Below are 21,716 nucleotides of genomic sequence, written 5' to 3'. Positions count from 1 at the left end.
CAAGGACAGATTGCACTAACATCTGAGTAGATCTTGCCCCATGGACCTGACATAGACGCTTCGGCTCCAGAACCCATTCCGATCTGATGGTATAGGTATGGAACTGGTCAGGGATGCTGTCGGAGTAGAATAAGTGATTTTCTTTGGACCCAACTCTAGACCTCTTGGGGCTGCCAGATCTTGGGGCTCTGAAACCTAACATTGGATGACAGAAGGAGACAGTATTTTGTGAGTAGTGAGGGGAAGACTCATAGATCCAATAAGGGCTGGATCTGGAAAGACCCCCAACTGGATCGGAGTTCTGAGAAACTTTCGCATCATCCTATACACATCTGCTTCTGAGAGACTTCTGGAGAATCGGGAGGACATGGTGAACTAGGGCCTGGAATGCTTTTTGGGAGTTTGCATGAAGGGAGAGTGCAGAGTAGGAGAGACTGGATCCAGGAAGAATTCTGTAGAATGAGCTCTTTGACTGTGTGAAGTGCCAGGTTTAGGATCTGAAGGCCTGGGATCCAAGACCGAAGCCGGGGGACTGGCTGATATTATGACTGGATTGAAACTTTATGATCTGATGACTTCAGATCTACAGAACGAGCCTTCAAGTCACAGGATGATGGATCCAAAGATTTCATGACTTTTGTAGGTGGTTCTGATGAAGTCCTAGGGGACTTTGGTGGAGTGTGCTTTCTATGCTCTTAAGAAGCAGAATTAGAAATTTTGCTGGGGGTTTAAGCCCCTAAAGAAAGTGTTGAGGCAGGAGGGAAGAGTCCTTTCAAAATAAGTTTGCTGCGCTTGTCAGCTAACTCCCTGGAATCAAATGCAGCACAAATACTACAATAGGTGTCCAGATGGATGGCTCTGAGACAATAAATTCAGTGCCTGTGGGTATCCGAGTTAGGGATTTTATGCCCACAAGAAGTGCATTTTTTGAATCCTTTCAGCTTGTCAGCCACAACAGGTAAGTAGCTAACAGTCCTACAAATAGACTTTGTCTAGAAAAAAAAAAACTAATAAGAAGGTACAATAAGAAAGTGTATGACAGAGAATACAAACTATGGTAAAAAAGGAAATACTATTTTAAAATAATAAGGAGCCTGACACTGAGAAAAACAAATGCTAAGAGGGAGGTAGAGAACAAAAGGGAAAAATTTTATCAAAGACGACAAATTCACTTATGAACCAATTAAAATAAATGATCAAGAGAAGGGCCCTACATCTGAGCATGATGGCAGCAAACAAGATATGGGGTATTGAGGATGGACTAGGGAATTATGGGTAGAGGGATTAGCTCGAGAGTTGGATCCAAAGTCTAAATTATGCCACTGTGTTTGATCCTTAACCCATTCATTGAGAAAGAATGAAAAGGGCATCAGATAAAAGTCTTTTTTTCAGGTTTGATGTAAACTACTTTGACTTTAGGTTGTGGTATTTGGACTAGGTTCATTGAGCATCATCACAAATCAATGCAAGTAACCACTTTTAGTGGATTTTACAATAAAGATGCTACAAACAAAAGTTCCAGCCGAAGTACAACCAAATCAAAATGATACTAAGATATCAAAGTGGATAACTTGGCACACAAGGCCTTCTGAAGTTAAATAAAAAATTCCCAAACACAAATTAACTCTAAAAGCCAAACTCCTAGGATGAGCACAAAGGAGTGCCAAAGGAATCATCCATGAAATCCAGAAAACCGAGTCCACAAACCTGACAACAGCAATCACAACTAAAACTAGATTCCTTCAGAGAAGCAAAGTACTGAATGCCTGAAGTGATTAAAATACATTCCCTCACTGACAGTTCAGTTTACTAGGAATGGGCTTTACTACTTCAAATGGAAAGTCAGCAGCACCACTTGTTACCAAGAAAAATATTTAATGATTCAACAGGACATGCTGAAAGCACTTCATCTACCAACAAGGGAAATAGAGGACTCCCAAAGGATGTTCACATGAAAATAAATAGCCTGTTACAGATACAAGTCTGCTGACTTAAAAAAGACACATTTTCGGTGCAAGAAGTGTGGAAGCTATGGAAGGAAGGGCAGCAAGACAGTAAACATTCTACAAAGTAATTGTCTTTAATATTTGTGTTTGGATTAGTTAAAATGCACTTTGATGCATTATTGCATTATACACAGATTCTCCAAAACTCAGTCAACTCTAAACTGCTATTCTTGAGAACAAACTACTAAAATTTTCACAATGTCTAACTCTTCACTAGATGCCAATGGAAAGAAATCTATGTGTAATCAACTAGTTAATTATGTAAGCAATGCTTCTAAGCACAGTAAAACAGGTGTTTATCTTTATGGCATGTAAACTACAGCCATGCTGGGTTGGAGCTTGTATTCACAGTTACCTGGTTCTCCTGGAATTCAGTATAAAATAAAATGCAGGCTTATACATTCTTGTAAAGGAATCATAGGCTGAAGTGGTATACAAAACGTAAAGTAGACTTGTGCAGACTTACAATGAAAACAATGACAAAGAGCAACCAAATTCAGGAGTGTACTACCAAAGATGGGGACTATAACAGGCAAATGCCATCCATCCCAGATAGAGCAACTGTAGTTTCATCTGGAATACGTAAAATAAAGTTTGCTTCTACAATTCATACTGAGAGAGGATACCAAGTTCACTGAAAGGGTTGGATAAACTATTACCTAGATGTTAGGGGGCTGAGCAATAAATTCTAAGATCACTTAGAAGGTACATGCTTAAGAAAGAGGGGATACAATATGCCACAAGGGATCAACTTCACTTCACCTAAAAGTCATCTGACTGACTTTCATTTGATTGAGACCAAATCACTAACAACTCATTTGACTGACTCTCATTTCACCGACAGCTTACAACACTGAATTTCAACATACTAGATGTAAGACCATAAACATGCACATTTACAACACCAATGACTAATCTGGGAAGTTGTGTTCAAGCTTGCTCCCAGGAATATAATTTGCTGACAGGGTACAAGATGTGATTTATTTTCGTTTATGGTGTACCCCAGACAAGTTAGCACTTTATGTACAAATGCCAGATGATTCAAAAGTATGTCCTGGCTTTCTGCCTGAATTAGACAATCGTCCAGGTATGGGTATATTTGAATATTTCTTTGCCTGCAAAATGCAATGACTGGAGCTAGGCTCTTTGTGAATACCCTGGGCGCAGTAGATAAGTCAAAAGGCAGTGCAGAGAACTGATAGTGCATGTAGCCTGCTTTGAAGCATAGTTATCTTCTGCAAGACTCCCTGATTGAGATGTCCAGGTAGGCTTCCTTTAAATCCAGTGTTGCCAACCAGGCATCCTTGCCTAGCATAGGAAGCAACTGGTGAAGAGTTAGCATCTTGAATTTTGGAATCACCAAAAAGGTGTTTAGGATAGAAAGGTCCAGGAAAGGATGCCATGAGTTGTCTTTTCTGGGTACCAGAAAAATTCTTGAGTAGAACGCTAGTCTCTTTTCCTCTTCTGGTACAGCTTGAATAGCCTTTAAACTTAAGAGAGAGAGTATGTGCTTTTGAGCCTTTGCCCACTGATTTGGGGGAAGATCTGGCCGCCAACCGTTTGGGGTTGGTAACGTCTGGAAGTGAAATCTGCATCCTTGGGAAACTATAATTAAAACCCATTTGTCCTGGGTAATGAGTTCCAAGTTTTTTGCTTGCAGAGCAATCTTTCCCCCTAAAGGAGCAGTTAGTTGAGAAGTGCTTGGAAGTTTTAAAGTTACGTCACTGAGACAGTTTACCATGGGGGGGAGGGTCTTACTACTCCCTGATTTGGAAGTGGGAGCCTCCCGATGCTTAATCCTGTGCGTACCCTGGGACTGAAGCCTGGGTGTTATACTGGTTCTGGATTTGGACTGAGAAGGCGTGGAAGAGGCAGAAAAGGGCCGATGCCTACTAAATCTTGGAGGCTGTACTTGTAGGAAATCTTTAACAGTTTGCATAGATTTAGCTTTTTCCTCCATCTTTTTAAGAACTTCTTCTGCTTTGTTGCCAAAGAGGCGGTCCTGATTTAAGGGAGCATCCAGCAATTTAGTTTTAACATGATCTGGCAAAGATTGCTTCTTAAGCCAAGCATGCCTCCTAAGACCCGGTGACAGCAGCCCTGCAAGATGCCTCTAGTGAATCAAAACCACAATGCAAAGTATGTTTTCCGACCAGTTCAGCAGAAGGCATTAAATCCTGTAAAACCTTATTTTCAGCACAGTCAGGAATCAACATCATCTTCTGTTTAAGCAATCCAATAATATGCTTCTGATACTTAAACATATGAAACTGGCAATTTAAGGTCCTGATGGCCAAGGTTGCAGAGGTGTACATCTTCTTACCCCATCTATCCAGGGCCCTGGAATCTCTATCAGAGGGGGTAGGATTTCTGGCAGTAGTAGCCTTAATGCCCTTGGGTCCCTGTGAAATGGTCTCAGGATCCGCAGTAGGATTTTTAAAAAGTAACTTGTGAGAATCAGGAACCCTGTAATATCTATCAGGTTTTCTAGGAGCAGGAAGTGAAGAGTCAGGGGCCAAGCTAGATTCCGAAAAGGCATCATCAACAATGTCTAGCACAGGAGGAATAGCTGAAGGCCTGTGTTAGGTCAGGAGTAAGAAATCCCTAAGCCTCTTTTTAGAATCAGAGTAATCCTGGCTTTCCCAGCGAAAATGCTCCCTAAGAGTATGCAAGGTTTCACCACAAGAAAAATCCTCTGGGGGAGAGGCAGAGGGAATAGAGTCCACCGCATCAGAATCCTCATAGGTAGATAAGGGTAAATCCTGTTCATCAGAGGAAACAAAATTTTCAGAATCCTGGTCAGAAGTATCATAAGCAAATTCAGTCCTAGGTCTCTTAGAGGGGGAAGGCTGGCTTCCCCTGATTAAAGTAATAAAGTCTTCAGCCATTCTTATCATTTGTTTCTTAGGCATAGAGGCCTGACCATGCGGTCTGGGCATCTGTTTTCTAGGCATGGTTCGAGATTTAGGCCTTGAAAAAGAAAGATGGCGTTGGTTTAATAATCGTCAGTAGGCCTGAATACACCCTCAGAAGCCGGTGCCTGCACAGCGGCTCCAGACCCATCCAAGGTAGAGACATCCACAGGTTCCACAGTTAAAGCATCTCGCGGCATACCGGACTCCAAATGGGTCTCCGTAGAGGCCTGTGAATCTGAAGTAGCGGGTATCAGGAGCTGCAAAAGGGCCTCACTGAGTACCGTCGAACTGGTGACTACCTTAGGAGAAGCGTCATCGGCAGATGTTCTTCGTTCCCCATTGCTGCAGTCCTTACTATTGGGTATAGTCCGCGTCCAGTCGGCCCGAATACCAGAGTATAAGGCTGACGTCGGTCAGGGCGCATTAGACTGACGTCAGTACGTCAGGGTACTAATGCGCATGACCGACGTCATATCCCCAGTCTTTTTTGCCGCATGGTCCGATGCAGAAGCAGTTTTGCGAGTGCAGGTTGGCGTTCTGAAATATTTCCGAAACCGGAGTTTCAGACCGAAACAGAGTTGGCTAAGTACCCCGTTGGGGAACATTTTGGTTTTTTCTTGCCTCAGTATTTAACCGGATGTCAGAAAAAGTGAATAACTGTATTTCTTGTGGGAAACAGATACCTCATAGGGATTACCATACCTTGTGTATACCTTGTTTAGGGCCTGAGCACGACGTTGTTGGTTGCCGCTCTTGTGCTAGGTTTAACAAACGCACTATTAAGAGGAGGTTAGACTGTGCCAGGTTAGTGTTTGGGAAGCGTTGCAATTATAAAATGCCGTCGGATGCTCCGGCGCCCGCTTCGTCAAGAAGCGCAAGGACAAAACAGCGAAGCCTAGGGTTGATGAACCGGCAGTCCCGGACGTCGGTTCTTTAGAAGGCTCAGTGGAGCCAGAGGTTTTGCCAGGAGTTTCCATGGAGTCTCAGGCAGAAACTTTACTGTTACAGGATGTGCCTTCTCAGGAGGTAGGCCAGGCTGAGGGGGCTTCTCAGGTAACTGTTCTTCCCTCTCTTCCCAAGGTAGTTAGAGCCTCTCCTTCTGTTGCCAAAACTTCTTTGAGAGGTAGGCCTAGTTCAGCTTCAGTGGGGGCTTCTCCTAGCATTTCGGGTTCTGTACCTAAGAAACATATGCTTAAAATGGCAGAAGATTTGATTACTATGATTAGAGGTTCTATGCCCCCGCCTGATAAGAGGCCTAGGGTGGAACCGGAGTTTGATAGTTTTGAACAGTGTTCAGAGACTTCAGAGTCTTCTGCAGAAGACTTGCATGAGTATCCTACTTATTCTGATTCTGATGTGGATGATTCCACTCCTACAGCTTCTCCTCCTGAGGATTTCTCATTTTCAGAGACTCTGCATTCCATGAGGGAGCACTTTAAATGGGAAGGCCAGGATTACTCTGATTCCAGGAAAAGGCTTAGGAATTCTTGTTTTACCCCAGCATAGGCCCTTAGCTATTCCTCCTGTGTTGAATGTGGTGGAAGATGTTTTTGCAGAGGCTTCCTGAACCCTGACTCTTTGCCTCCTGCTCCTGTTAAGCCTGATAGGTATTATAGGGTGCCGAAGCTCATAAGTATTTGTTTAAGAGTCCTAGGGCGGACCCAGAAACTATTTCTCAAGGGCCTAAAGGTGTTAAGGCTTCTGTGGTTAAAAATCCTGTTCCCACTGATAAAGAGGCAAGGGCTTTGGATAGGTGGGGAAATAAAGTGTATACTTCTTCCACTCTAGCCATGAGAGCGTTGAATTGTCAGTTTCACATGCTAAAATATCAGAATTATCTCCTTTCACAATTAAAATCTAAGGTGGATGCTTTGGCGGAAGGTATTGAGTGTAAAGAGTTGCTGGATTTGGTTCATGTGTCTGAACAAGTGGGTAAGCATTCTTTGCAATGTGGTTTTGATGCTGTACAGGCCTCCTCGAGGGTGGCTGCTACTAGTTCTGTTCTTAGCAGGCATGCCTGGTTGAAGGATCAGAATTTAGCTGAGCATGTTAAGACAAGGATTTTGGATGCTCCTTTACAATCTGATGTGTTGTTTGGATCGCCTGTGGAAGCAGTTTTAAAGAAAATGGAAGACAAAGCTAAGTCTATGCAAACTGTTAAAGATTTTTTGCAGGTGCAGCCACCGAAGTTTAGTAGAAATTGGCCTGCTAAGGGGTGGACATATCCTGCTTATGATTCCCAGTCTAGGGGTAGGTCTAGACGTGGTAGGGGCAGGGCTCAAGGTTCTTTAGGCCTAGAACAGGAGTTCACCTGCTCAGACTTCTGGTGAGGGCAGGGGTCAGTCCTTTCGTAAACAGACCCAATGACCTGTCTTTTCAGCTGCCAGTAGATTCTCGTCTGGCAGCTCCTTTGGGAGGAAGACTGTCTCTTTTCAAAGAAAATTGGGATTTAATTACTCAAGACAAATGGGTGTTGGATATCATTCACCACGGTTACAGATTTTATTTCCATACAATGCCCCTTTCAAAGGCATGCCAGACGTTCCTCCTCCACAAAGAAAGGAGGCTCACAAGCAAGTTTCTCAGTTACTCCAGATGGGGGCCATTCAGCCAGTCCCTGTATCAGAAAGGGGCCTAGGATTTTATTCTCGCCTGTTCCTAGTACCAAAGAAGGGGAACACGTGGAGACCAATTTTGGATTTATCTCTCCTCAACACTTTTCTGGACATTCCCAAGTTCAAGATGTTGACGTTACAACAGCTTTTACCTCTGCTGGGCAAAGATCACTGGATGGTAACTTTAGATCTCAAGGAAGCTTACCTTCATGTGCCTATAAGGCTAAGTTGCAGGAAGTATCTGCGGTTTCGAGCTGGAAATTCTCATTATCAGTTCTCTGCATTGCCCTTTGGCTTATCTACTGCCCAGAGTATTCACAAAGGTTCTGGCTCCAGTGATAGCTTACTTCAGGCTTCAAGGAATTCAAATCTATCCTTACTTGGACGACTGCCTGATTCTGGCTCAAGAAAAGGAAGACCTTCTACAGCATCTGGAATATGTTATAGCAGTGCTAAGATGCCTAGGGTATTCTGTGAGCGAAATAAAGTCCAGTCTAGTACCCTCTCAAGACATGTGCTTTCTGGGTGTGAGACTGAATACAGCAGCCCAGATGGCCTTTTAACCCCGGACAAACAAAAGAGTCTGTCACTTTACTTCCATCAACTATCTCATCAGTCCGTGCTGACTGCAAGGACAGTCCTTCAAGCATTAGGGTTCATGGCATCTTGTATTCTGGTGCTTCCCAATGCCAAACTGCATATGAGGAAGCTACAATGGTATCTCAAAAATGTATGGACACAGCACTGCCAGGATTTGGACACTGTCATTCAAATAATACCTTGCCTTCAAAAAGAATTTTTGTGGTGGGCTCAGGAATGTCACCTAAACAAGGGACTCTCTGTGACCCGGCCAGAGGCGAGTCAGATTTTAACGACAGATGCCTCGGACATTGCTTGGGGAGCTCATCTAAATGGAAAGTGGATACAAGACAAGTGGCCTGCCAGACTACAGCATCTACATATCAACATGAAGGAGATGTTAGCAGTCCAGTTTGCATTAATGGCTTTCAAGGAGTTACTTCTTCCAGGGCAGGTGTTGATTCTAACAGACAACACAACTGTCATGTGGTACATCAACAAGCAAGGGGAACACATTCTTATCCTCTATGCAGGCAAGCAATGATTTTATGGGAGACTGCGCTAAGCTTGCAACTAACTCTTCAGGCAAGGTTTCTGCCGGAGCACAGAACTCCTTAGCAGATGTGTTAAGCAGACAAATCATGGATCCCCACGAGTGGAAACTGGATCTTCATGTATTTCAAAAATTGACAGTGTCATGGGGTACTCCAGACATAGATCTGTTTGCTTCTCCACTAAACCACCAGCTGCCACAGTATTGCACAAAGGGGTTTCATCACACAGCTTGGAAAGTGGATGCTCTGTCTTTCAGTTGGAAAAACCTTCATGTGTATGCCTTTCCTCCTCTGCCTCTTCTTCCAAAGGTACTATTAAAGGTCAGACAAGACAGGCCAAGGATGATTTTGATAGCTCCAGATTGGCCTCGGCAACACTGGTACCCACTACTACGGAGTCTGGTAAGGAAGCCTCCATGGCCTTTACCTCTGATTCCTCATCTGTTATCTCAGAAGGATGGCCATCTGCTCAATGTCAAGCTTCACTCTCTTCATCTAACAGCCTGGCATATTCTGTGTTGAAACACAGCAGGTCTCAACTTCCTCAACAAGTTTTAAATGTGATTATGGAAGCTAGAAGACCTAGTACAAGGAAAGTGTGCAGAAAAATGGAAGAGATTTTTATTTTGGAGTACAGCAAAGAATTTGCAGGTTTCTGAGCCTAATTTGAGTGTGGCTCTTCAATATCTCACTGAGTTATTGGACAAAGGTTTGTCCTTCTCTTCCATTAAGATTCATGCTGCAGCAATTTCAGCTCACTATGATTGTGACCCACCATTGTTTTCGCATCCTTTGTTCAAGCAGTTTCTTAGAGGGGCAAAGAATATAAGACCCCACGTAGAGCTCCTACTCCTGCTTGGGATCTCAATTTTGTGTTGGAAAAACTTACTCTACAACCTTTTGAGCCTGCGGCTACTGCTGAATTGAAATACTTGTCATGGAAGACTGCTTTTCTGTTGGCTATTACTTCTGCAAGAAGGGTGTCTGAGTTGCAGGCCCTTATGGCAGTAGAGCCATTTTTGATTTTCCATAAGGATAGGGTATCATTACGTACTAATCCTTCCTTTATGCCTAAGGTGGTTTCTAGTGTGGCTTTAAACCAAACTATCCATTTGCCTACTTTTTATGCAGACCCCCAAAATAAAGGGGAAAAGATTTTGCACACTTTAGATGTACACAGGCAATTGCGTTATTATTTAAGCAGGACTAAGGATTTCAGGCAGTCTCAGCAGTTGTTTGTTTCTTTTGCTTTGAGTTCACAGGGCAAGCCTGTGTCAAAACAAACTATTTCTAGGTGGATTGGCTTTTGCATTGCATTTTGTTATTCCCATCATGGCAAGGAGATTCCAGCTGGGATTAGGCCTCATTCCACTAGGGCTACTGCCACTTCAACAGCATTTCTAAGGGGTGGCAACTAAGGATATTTTGGAAGCAGCTACTTGGAGTTCAGTGCATACTTTCTCTAAGCATTATCACCTTCCTATCTACTCTAAGTCTAGGGCTGGTTTTGCCACAGCTGTTTTGCAAGGCATGTTGTCAGCTCCTGCTTCTTTATGATTTGCCAGCCTCCCTTACCTCTGCTTTGGGATTCTACCCAATAGTAAGGACTGCAGCAATGGGGAACGAAGTACATAGTAGAGTTTTGTATCTACCATAAATGTAGATGTTCGTGGATCCCCATTGCTGCACTCCAATTTAGCCTCCCTCCTTCCCGTCTGTGTTTAGGGGTGGTTGTGTAGGTGAGGTTACATGCTTATATTTTTGTATATATTCTTGTATATATTGTACATATTTTTGGTGCAGGTATTTTGGGCCTTGTCTGTTTAGGGTCTTCTGACATCTGGGGCAAGAAAAGACTGAGGATATGACGTCGGTCATGCGCATTAGTACCCTGACGTACTGACGTCAGTCTAATGCGCCCTGACCGACGTCAGCCTTATACTCTGGTATTCGGGCCGACTGGACGCGGACTATACCCAATAGTAAGGACTGCAGCAATGGGGATCCTCGAACATCTACATTTATGGTAGGTACAAAACTGTACTTTTTGGACCTAGGCGGCTTGTCTCTATCTTTGCGTTTTTTCAGAATGTCGGTAGTCGGGTGGCTTACCGAAGATGTACAATTTTCGCTGGGAAAGCCAGGATTACTCTGATTCTAAAAAGAGGCTTATATGACAGTTTCTCTCAGCATTTAAGCAGAGTAGGTTGCACACAAAAAGCATTTGTTAAGCTTTCACTTACAGTGCTGTGTAATTAAGCAGGTCACCATTTTGGTCAGCCATAGGGCTCTTTTTTCTACTTGAGTGCTTGCCTCCTTCCCCTGTAACTTAAGTAAACTGACTCTTACATTAAGAGCTATAATACTTACCCTATAGCTTTAGGACACCTTAGGAAACCTTGTAAACTGCAACAGCCTTGCTACGCTCGGGCTCTCTTCACTCCCCTCCCTGCCCCCAATTCCCCCCACCCACCCCCAGTACCTCTAAATTTAAAGTACTACAGCCACTCCCCCACTTTCTAGATCCTATCTGCTTTCATCTGGGATAATTCCTCCCACCCCCACTCTTCTACCTACATTTTAATAGCACCTATTAGCTTTAATCTGGCTTTCTCCAATCCCCCTTCCAGTACCTTTACCTCATCACTCTATCTTCTGGTGTTGCCTCACCAGGTAAAACAGTTCCTTAACTCACTAGCTGAATCACAAATAATGATATACTCTTCTTTACTACCCCTCTTGTTCGCTCCATACCTCCTTACCTTGTATGAAAACCAGTTTCTCATGGGATTTCAGGTCCTGAAAGGCCATACTATCACCCTAGCTGTAAATCCTCCCACCTTCAACCATACTTACAGTACCAGGTCCTATCCAACATCTTGTTCAGTCTATCAACATCTCAACCCTAGGCACATTAGCTCTAGATCCAAACACTACCACAAACTAATAAACACATTTTTGAAGTTCATCACCAAGTATAGACTTAACCCAATACTTGGTGGCGATATTCACCCCAACCCTGGCCCACCCACTTCAGATACAAACACACCCTCTACTTGCAATCTAAGCTACAAACCTACAATTAATAGGCCAACTAACTCTCTCCTAGCCTGTCATCTCAATATTAGAAGCATTAATAACAAGGTACATGAATTGCATGCACTTCTGGATGTCCACTCCCCCGAGATTCTCTGTTCATCTGAAACCTGGTTAAAACCTAACACTACAGACAATGAAGTGTTACCACCTGGGTACAACATACACAGGGTGGATCGTGCTTCCAGGAAGGGGGGTGGGGTAGCTGTACTCTATAAATCTGAGTTGAATGTCACCATAGATGTAATACAACCACCTCAAATTAATAACTCAGAGATTCTTGCCACTAAATTACAACTTAATAAAAATAAATACATTAATATCATCTGTATGTACATTCCCCCAGGTAACAATATATCTACACTTAAAGATATCATGCACTGGCTATCATGTCACTACCCCCAAGAAACCCTACTACTTGGAGACTTTAACATAGACTGGGGCACCTGTTCCTCAGAATCCCCAACCACCCATATTAACCTGCATGCATTTACATAAATCATATCCACCCCTACCAGGATAGGTAAACCCAATCAAAAAGAAAGCATACTTGATTGGGTACTCATAAACAGTCCCCCCCAAACTGTACACCTCTGGTACCCTCCCTGATGGCCTAAGCGATCACCTTCTCACATATGTAATTAAGCACAAAGCCATTAATTCCCAGCAACCCTTACTCAGAAAGGTTGGAAACAATAACAACTTTGACCCTGCCAAATTCCAACAAGAACTAAACTCATGTAATTGGTCTATACTAAAACACCTCCCCTTAGAGGAAGCAGTAGCATACTTTAACAACAAATTCTTTGAGATCCTTGATTTGCATGCACCTGTTCATTCAAAGAGAACAAAGGCAGAAACTGCGCCATGGCTTTCTAAAGATTCTAAATTCAAAATTATCCTTAGAAACAAAGCATGGGCTTTATGGCGCTCTTCTAAAGACCCCCAAGATCACATTAAATACAAGCAATCCAGGAAAGAAACTAAAAAATCCATTTTACAAGACAAAAAACAATACTACTGTAATTTAGACAGTAAATCAAAATAACCCTCAGAAGTTCTGGGCAGGTTTAAATAATCTACTACATCCTGGACAAACTTCAACCCCAATCCCTGCTGCTACTATTGATAAAACCCCTGAAGATGTTTCTAACAGTTTTAACTGATTCTTTACTGAGACAATTCAAGCCCTAGCTAGCCAACTACCTCCTAGCTCTCCTGGTCCTGAAAGTACCACCCCTAGAAACCTACTCACGTTCAGCTTCCAACCAGTCGCCATGTCACTTATCTGTACCTTGATCAAAAAATTAAAACCCACTACACTTTCTGCTGATCAACTCCCTGCAGAGTACCTACAAAAATCAGATGATGCTATTGCTTATCCCGTCTCAATACTAATCAATCAAACCATAGTAGAAGCTAAAATTCCCACCATCTGGAAAATATCCTATGTAATCCCACTTCACAAAGGAGGCAGCTCTACTGAATTCTCCAATTATAGGCCAATAGCTATACTCTCTCCACTTGCAAAGATTATGGAAAAATGTACTCATAGACAACTCATGCACCACCTAATCCAGAATCACCTTATGGCAGACACTCAGCATGGCTTCCGTCCTCATCACAGCACTACTTCAGCCCTCCTAGCCTTTACCAACACCATAAACCATAATCGCAACAATAATTATATATCCTCAGCCCTCTTCTTGGAGCTTTCCAAGGTATTCGATATGGTTGATCACCAACTTTTAATCCACACCCTGCAAACATTCTGTCTAGATACTAGAGCCCTTCAATGGTTTCAATCCTACCTGAATGGTCAACAGCAGGCTGTCCTCTAGCAGAACAAACTCTCTAATCTTCTACCTAACACCCTTGGAGTACCACAAGGTACATTTGGGTAATTACATTTGGGTAATCTGCTGGCAGGTTGCCCTCAGTCGGCCTGAATAACAAAGTCTTGGGTCCTGCGTAGGTTGCTGTATCCTCTTACATGACGTCAGGTTGTCAGGGGTATAAAACATGCACCCGACGCCATTTTAATTAGTCTTTCTTGCCGCGCAGTGCCCGAAGCAGAAGCAGTTTGCAAGTGCCAGTCGGCCAACTCCTGAAATTTTCGTTTTCGAGTTTCAGAACCAAAGTCTTCAAACTAAAGCTAAGTACCCCGTTGGGGAAACTTTTTCTTGCTCCTTACCGATGTCAGTAAAAGTTAATAAGTGCATTACTTGTGAGAAGCAAATACTTCATAAGGATTTTCTTTTGTACTGTATTCCTTGCCTAGGCCCTGATCACAACATGCCTTGCTGTTGGTTTTGTGCTAAATTTAACCAATGCACTATTAAGCGTCTGTATAGTTTTGCTTCTAAATATTTTGGTTCAAGATTAAACTATCCTGAAATGTCGTCTGTTAGCAATCTGACTACCAGAGTTCACAAAAAATGCAATGAAAAAGACAGACAGACCATCGAGGTCCAAAACAGACGAAGCTTCTCCTAAGCCAGAAGCCGGTATTCAGTGAGGCGCTTTCGCAGCCCCTGATGCCTGCTACTTTTGAGTCGCAGGCCTCTATCGAGACCCATTCGAAGTCCGGTATGCCGCGAGATTCTGCAAGTATTGAACCCGCGGATGTCTCTCCCTTGGATGTGTCTGGAGCCGCTGAGCAGGCACCAGCTTCTGAGAGGGTTTTCAGGCTTCAACATTTGTATATTAAACCGACGCCATCATCAAAAACAAGGCCAAAATCTACTTCTATGTCTATAAAACCGACGCATGAGCCACGTGCTCAGGCCCCTATGCCTAAAAAACAAATGATCAAAATGGCTGAGGATTTAATTACTTTGATCAGGGGTTCCCAACACCCCCCCCCCCCCTGCTATAAGAGGCCTGGGCAAGGCACTGATTATGAATCTTCAGTTCAAATTTCCATTTCTTCTGATCGGGAATTTTCTATTCCACCTTATGAGGACTCTGATGCAGAGGAATTCATCCCTTCTGCTTCTCCTCCTGAGGATTACTCTTTTGGAGAGACTTTACATACTTTAAGGGAACATTTCCATTGGGAGAGTCAGGACTTATCAGAATTCAAAAAGAGGCTTAGGGATTTTCTTCTTCCTCAGCATAGGCCTTTGGCAATGCCTCCTGTACTAGACATTGTTGATGATGTTTTCTTGGATTCAATCATGGCTCCTGATTCTCTGCCTCCGGTTCCTAGTAAGCCAGACAGATATTACAGGGTTCCTGACTCCCACAAATATCTTTTCAAAAATCCTGCTGCTGACCCTGAAACTATTTCTCAGGGTCCCAGTGGTGTTAAGGCTTCTACAGCCAAAAATCCTACCCCTTCATATAGAGACTCCAGGGCTCTGAATAGATGGGGAAAGAAGGTTTATACATCTGCAACCTTGGCATTCAGGGCTTTAAACTGCCAGTTTCATATCATTAAATATCAATAGCATGTTATGGGCTTACTGAAACAGAAAATGATGTTGATTTCTGATTGTGTGGAAAATAGAGAGTTACAGGATTTATTGCCTTCAGCAGAACAGGTTGGAAAGCATACTTTGCAATGTGGTTTTAATTCCTTGGAGGCCTCTTGCAGGGCCGCCATAACTGGATCTGTGATAAGAAGGAATGCTTGCTTGGCTCAAGGAGCAAAATCTGCCTGATAATGTTAAAGCTAATTTGTTTGATGCTCCTTTACAGCAGGGCAGTCTGTTTAGTAATAAGGCAGAAGATGTTTTAAAAAAGATGGAAGACAAAGCTAAATCTATGGAAATTGTAAAAGATTTATTGCTAGTGCAGCCACCCAGGTTCAGTAGACACTGGCCTAATAAGAATTGGTCCTTTCCTGTGTCCAACAGAGCTGCTCAGGGCAAACCCAGGCACTCCAAAGGCCCCAGGTTTCAATCACAAGGATCTTACAGGTCAAAACAATGGGGTGCCTCCACCTCCAAATCAGGAGGTAGGAAAGCACAGCCCTACAGTAAACAGTCTCAATGACTTTCCTGTGCCATCTCCAAGCACTTGTCTTTTCGCAGCCCCTTTGGGGGGAAGACTAGCACTTCATGCTCAAAATTGGCATTTAATTACCCAGGACAAGTGGGTATTAAATATAGTATCCCAGGGGTACAGATTTCATTTCCACATGTTGCCAATTCCAAATGGATGGCCAGATCTGCCACCAAATCAGTGGGCAGAGGCCCAGAACCAAGTTATGTCCCTCATAGATATATGGGGGCTGTTCAACCAGTGCCAGAAAAAGGACAAGGATTTTATTCAACTTTTCCTGGTACCCAGAAAAGACAAATCATGGCGTCCAATTCTGGACTTATCCATTCTAAATACGTTCCTGGACGTTGCAAAATTCAAAATGCTGACTTTACAACAGCTACTGTCTATGCTAGGCAAGAATGTCTGGTTGGTAACCCTAGACTTAAGAGGCATACCTGCATATCCCAATAAGGGAGTCTTGCAGAAGACACCTCCGCTTCAAAGCAGGCTATTTGCATTACCAATTCTCTGCACTGCCCTTTGGCTTATCTACTGCGCCCAGGGTCTTTACAAAGTGCCTGGCACCAGTAATTGCATTTTGCAGACAAAGAAACATTAAAATTTATCGATATATGCACGATTGTCTCATTCAGGCAGAGGATAAGGCCACTCTTCTACAGCATCTGGCATTTGTAAAAATGCTTCTAGCATGCCTAGGGTACACCATAAACGAAAAGAAATCACAACTGGTACCCTCACAAATAATTACATTCCTAGGTGCAAGCTTGAATACAACTGCCCACATGGCTTACCTCACGCCAGACAAACAAATTCAATTCACAACATACTTCAAACAAGTGGCAACAAAAACCCAGCTGTCTGCAAGACAAATTCTGCAGGCTTTGGGGTTCATGACATCCTGCATTCTACTAATTCCATATGCGAAACTGCATATGAGGAAACTTCATTGGTACCTAAAAAGCTTATGGAGTCAACATTGTCACAGCCTGGAAACAATGATTCCTCTCATTCCCTGCCTGCAACAGGAGTTCCTTTGGTTGGCAGAGGCATGTCACCAAAACAAGGGACTGTCATTCACTCTACTCCCTGCCACCCAAAGCCTAACTACAAACGCATCAGACTATGCTTGGGGGGCCCATCTGGCAGGGAGATACATTCAGGGCAAATGGAGCCCAAACCAAATGCATCTACTTATCAACCAGAAAGAAATGCTAGCTGTACAGAATGGTGTGACAGCCTTCAAGGACTTACTTAATCCAGGACAACTACTGATAGACAGACAACACTACAGTTATGTGGTACATAAACAAGCAGGGGGGTACCCACTTCTACCCCCTTTCAGACTAGCCATGGCCTTGTGGAACACAGCCTTGACTTATCAAATACATCTTCAAGCTCAATTCCTAACAGGAAAACAAAATACTCTGGCAGACGACCTAAGCAGAAATCTTATGGACCCGCACAAATGGAAACTGGATCCACAAATCTTCAGCATGTTAACACAAAAATGGGGGAGCCCAGACATAGATCTGCCTCTCCCCAAAACTATCAGTTGGACAAATCCTGCACAAGAACTCATCACAAAAAAGCATGGAAAATGGATGCTCTATCCTTCAGCTGGAAAAACCTATCAGTCTATGCCTTCCCCCTCTGCCTCTACTCTCCAAGGTCTTACTAAAAGTCAGACAGGAAAAACCAAAAATGATTCTGATTGCTCTGGACTGGCCTCGCCAGCACTGGGTACCCACTTATATGGAATATGTCACACTTTCCTCCATGGTACTTGCCTCAGACACCTCACCTATTGTCTCAGCAGAACTGTCAAATTCTGCACACTGCGCTCCAAACTCTGAATCTTGCAGCATGGCTAATCAACTAATTTCACCAATCGCATCTCTCACTAAACCTGTGATGGATGTCATTTTGGAGGCCAGAAGGCCTAATACTAGCAAATCTTATGCTGATAAATGGGAGAGATTCTGTGCTTGGAACCAAGCACAAGGAATAGACACAGCAAAGCCCAATATTCCTCAGATTTTGCAATATTTAACCGAGATGCTTCACAAGGGCCTATCTTTTTCTTCAGTAAAAATCCATGCCTCTGCCATCTCGGCTCATTACAACACAGAGCCTCCCCTCTTTTCTCATCCCCTGCTAAAGCAGTACCTCAGAGGGGCCATAAACTTAAGGCCTCCCAGGAGAGCTCCAACTCCTGCATGGGACCTCAATTTTGTGCTGGAAAAACTCACCCCTTCCTCCTTTTGAACCAGCAGCTACTGCGGATATAAAATTTCTTTCTTGGAAGACGGCCTTTCTTTTGGCAGTCACTTCAGCTATTAGGGTTTCAGAACTACAGGCTCTCATGGCAGTGGAGCCTTTCATTATCTTTTACCCGGACAGGGTGCCCCCCAGGACCAATCCTTCTTTTATGCGTAAGGTGGTATCCAGTGTGGCTCTTAACCAGACCATTGACCTGCCAACTTATTTTCCCAAGTCCGCAGAACAAGGGGGAGCGGATTCTGCATTCATTGGATGTACACAGACAACTAAGATTCTATTTAAACAGGACAAAATCTCTAAGAAAGTCTAAGCAACTACTGGTGGCATTTGCTGCAGGATCAGAGGGAAAGGCTGTATCAAAGCAGAATATTTCTAAATGGATAAGCCACTGTATTCGTTTCTGCTACTTGCACCATGGTAAACCTGTGCCCAAGGGGATCCAATCCCATTCCACCAGGGCTGCTTGTACTTCAGCAGCTTTTCTCAGAGGGTTTCCTACTAGAGACATTCTAGAAGCTGCTACTTTGGAGCTCAGTTCATACGTTCACAAAGCATTACCATTTACCTTTCGTTTTCTAAATCCAGGGCAGGCTTTGCCACTGCAGTCCTGCAGGGCCTTATAGCTGCTCCTAATGCTATTTAATTCCATCCTCCCATCCATAGCTTTGGGATTCTACTCAAATGTAATGACTGCAACAGTGAAACACAAAGAACATAGTACAGTTGTGTACACTTACCATAAATGTAGATGTTCGAGTGTATTCACTGTTGCAGTCCGGGTTACCCACCCGCCAGCTCCCTTTCTTTTCTATTATCATATCTCTTCTTACCTTCACTATGCTTAAAAGCCTTTGTGGTGTATTTGCTTTTAGTTGAAGGTAGATTTTATGTGTTCTAAAGTGCATGTATATATATTTATATATATATATATTTGCTTCCCATTTGGGGGGCACCTGACATCTGGGGCAAGAAAAACTGATAAAAATGGCATCGGCTGCATGTTTTATACTCTTGACGACCTGACAACATGGAAGAGGAAACAGCAACCGACGCAGCACCCAAGACTTTGTTATTCAGCCCGACTGAGGACAACCTGCCAGCAGATTACCCAAATGTAATGACTGCAACAGTGAATAAACTGGAACATCTACATTTATGGTAAGTGTACACAACTGTACTTATTCCATCTTCTGGATGTTCATAGACAACTTTGTTTTTACCTACACAGGACCATACAACACAGGAAGTCTGATCAGCTATTTGTTGCCTTCTCCTCCAGTAGACTTGGACAAGCAGTATCAAAAATTACCTTTTCAAAATGGGTTTCTGACTGCATTTCGTACATTTATTCATCTAGAGGATTGGAATTACCTAAACCTCCTAGGGCACATTCCACCAGAGCTATGGCTACTTCATCAGTCTTCTATTCCAGAACTTCCATTGATATTTGTGTGGCAGCTTCATGGTCTAATAATCACACCTTTTTATCGCATTACAAGTTGGATGTTATTTCCAGGAGTAGAGCCTCCTTTGGCTCAATGGTGATTTTGCATATTCTTCCATGAAGGCCACCAAGGGTTTATGTATCTGTGGATTCTGACCCTAACTTGAGGAGAAATGAAGGAGACAGCATTAGATTTAAGTTATGTCTTACCATAACTTGGCATTTGTGTTGTCTTCCTACTTACTTTTCCACCCAACCATCCCCTCTCCTTTGTTTCTTGAGGAACCGGGATGGTGTAGGGACTGTTGTGTCCTATGTCTGAGCCTCTTCTGCCAGTCTTTGATGTATGCCTGCTGGATGTTTGGAACTGACCAACTTGATCTGAGGTAGTTGGGTGGATGCAAGAAATATGGGTATGAGGGAGGAGCTTGAGAGTCTGATCCAATCAGATCCGAGACCCTATTGTGAGGATGAATGAAGGAAGACAGCACGGATGCCAGGTTGTGGTAAGACATCACCTTACATTTATTGAATTGCTGTCTTTGAATGTGTAGCGAATTGAATACAAAAAAATTGTTGAAAGCCTTTCAACTGCACTGTGTTTTTACACGTGTATTGTCATTCAGCTTTTGCCTCTCTTCCTTCACAGCTGGACAATTGGTAGAGCATGTTACATAAGGTGATACTGTTAATATATCTTGTAATTTGTTAAAAGGTGCTGCTTGCCTGAAAGACCAACTTGATACTTTTCACCCACCTAGATCCACCACTTATCCAGGAAGATTTCAGGAGATTTCTAGAGTATGTCTGAATGCATTTAGTACCTGATCATTTGCCATTATAGGTGCAGCCTTATTGAGCATTTTATGTTTGTGACTTTTGCTGAGTGTGACAGACTTATTTCAGGCAGATCTTAGAATGACATTTGTTCTAGTAGGCCTTGTAACTTTAAATAACATTTTCTGAATTAAGATGTTTAACAGAATGTGCAAGTGTGTGGATTTATGTTTGGTTTAATCCCTGTTAGATTTTGTGCATTGGTTGAGTTCAAGCACCGTCATAAAATGGTTTGGTATGACGTGATTGTAAATGGTATGTAATGAGTTACTGTGTTAGTAATTTTATGCTCCTGTTTGCTTGTTTTATGCATTATAGATGCAGTTTATTGGTATATTCCATATGGTCAGCATCTGTGTTAATTTGTTTTATTTTCTTCAAATGTGTTGGGTTTTCTAATACTTTGATGGGAATGGATCACATTCCTAAGTCAGTGTACAATTAGAGTTCATGAGATTAGTGTTGCTTCAGTCTTTGATGTTTGACAAATGTATTCATAGCATCTGCTCTGTACCCAGAACTGCCACCTGTCTTAGTCATACCGTTCCTTCTGCTACTACTGCTCTTCGAACTGTCTTGATATCTTTCTTCCACATTGCTCTCAGCTCTGCTTGCAAATCCTGGTATTTTGATTTTGGTTCTCTCAATACTTAAGATGTGATAATTGCTGGGTGTAATAATTTCAGTGATTAACACTACTTTTGTCTTTTTTCTTTGGGCTACTGTATGTGGTTTTCTTGGATCTATTATTTTGAACTGTTGGTATTGGGAGATCCCATATGATATGAGCTTAACTGTTGGTAATGATTTGTAGTTAATGTTTCCAGCTACTTATGTATTGTAGTGTTTGTATGCTTTTATTACTGTAATATGCTTAATTTTCCTTAACAGTTTGATTAAAAAATATAATTCAGAATACTGTTAAATATAATTGTTTCTGTATGCTTTCTCATTATGTAGAATTTAAGCACTGTAAACGTCAGTTTGTGTAATTATTTGCTGTAAACAGTTGAGAAGTTGCATCCTTCTTCAGGTACCTCTGAAGTTTTGTAACCATCTCTGATGGGAGCCCATAATGAATTTGAAGTGGATTAGTAAGTTGTTGACACACATTGCCTTTAACTTGCTGATAACCTGGATCAGTTTCAGTGTGGTGCACTATTGATGTTACCCTTTTTAGCCTTGTACTGTACAGTGTATACAAGGACTACACAAAAATAACCTTGTTGATAACTTAATTCTTCCATGTTTGTTGTGTTAGGACCTCAGCAGTTCAGATTTGATACGACCAAGGATCAGCTTAGTATGTCAGATTGTTCGCGTGGGCCACATGGAGTTGAAGGAAGGCAAAAAGCACTGTTGTTTGTTGTGTTCAATTA

At 42.7% G+C, this 21,716-nt stretch overlaps 1 protein-coding gene across 1 annotated transcript in view; it reads left to right on the top strand.

Moving 5' to 3' along the window:
• Positions 1-21,716, top strand: part of DOCK5 (dedicator of cytokinesis 5) — a gene marked incomplete in the record, with an annotated part of 3,482,443 nt that overhangs the window by 1,453,177 nt on the left and 2,007,550 nt on the right. The window contains 1 exon segment of the mRNA XM_044083155.1: positions 21,599-21,694. Within this exon segment, the coding sequence (XP_043939090.1) occupies positions 21,599-21,694 (96 nt within the window).

The sequence above is a fragment of the Protopterus annectens genome, chromosome 9.part0 (genome assembly GCF_019279795.1).
Source record: "Protopterus annectens isolate FY-2018-M chromosome 9.part0, PAN1.0, whole genome shotgun sequence".
Classification (NCBI taxonomy): Eukaryota; Metazoa; Chordata; order Ceratodontiformes; family Protopteridae; genus Protopterus; species Protopterus annectens.
This window is presented reverse-complemented; position numbering and strand designations above follow the sequence as displayed.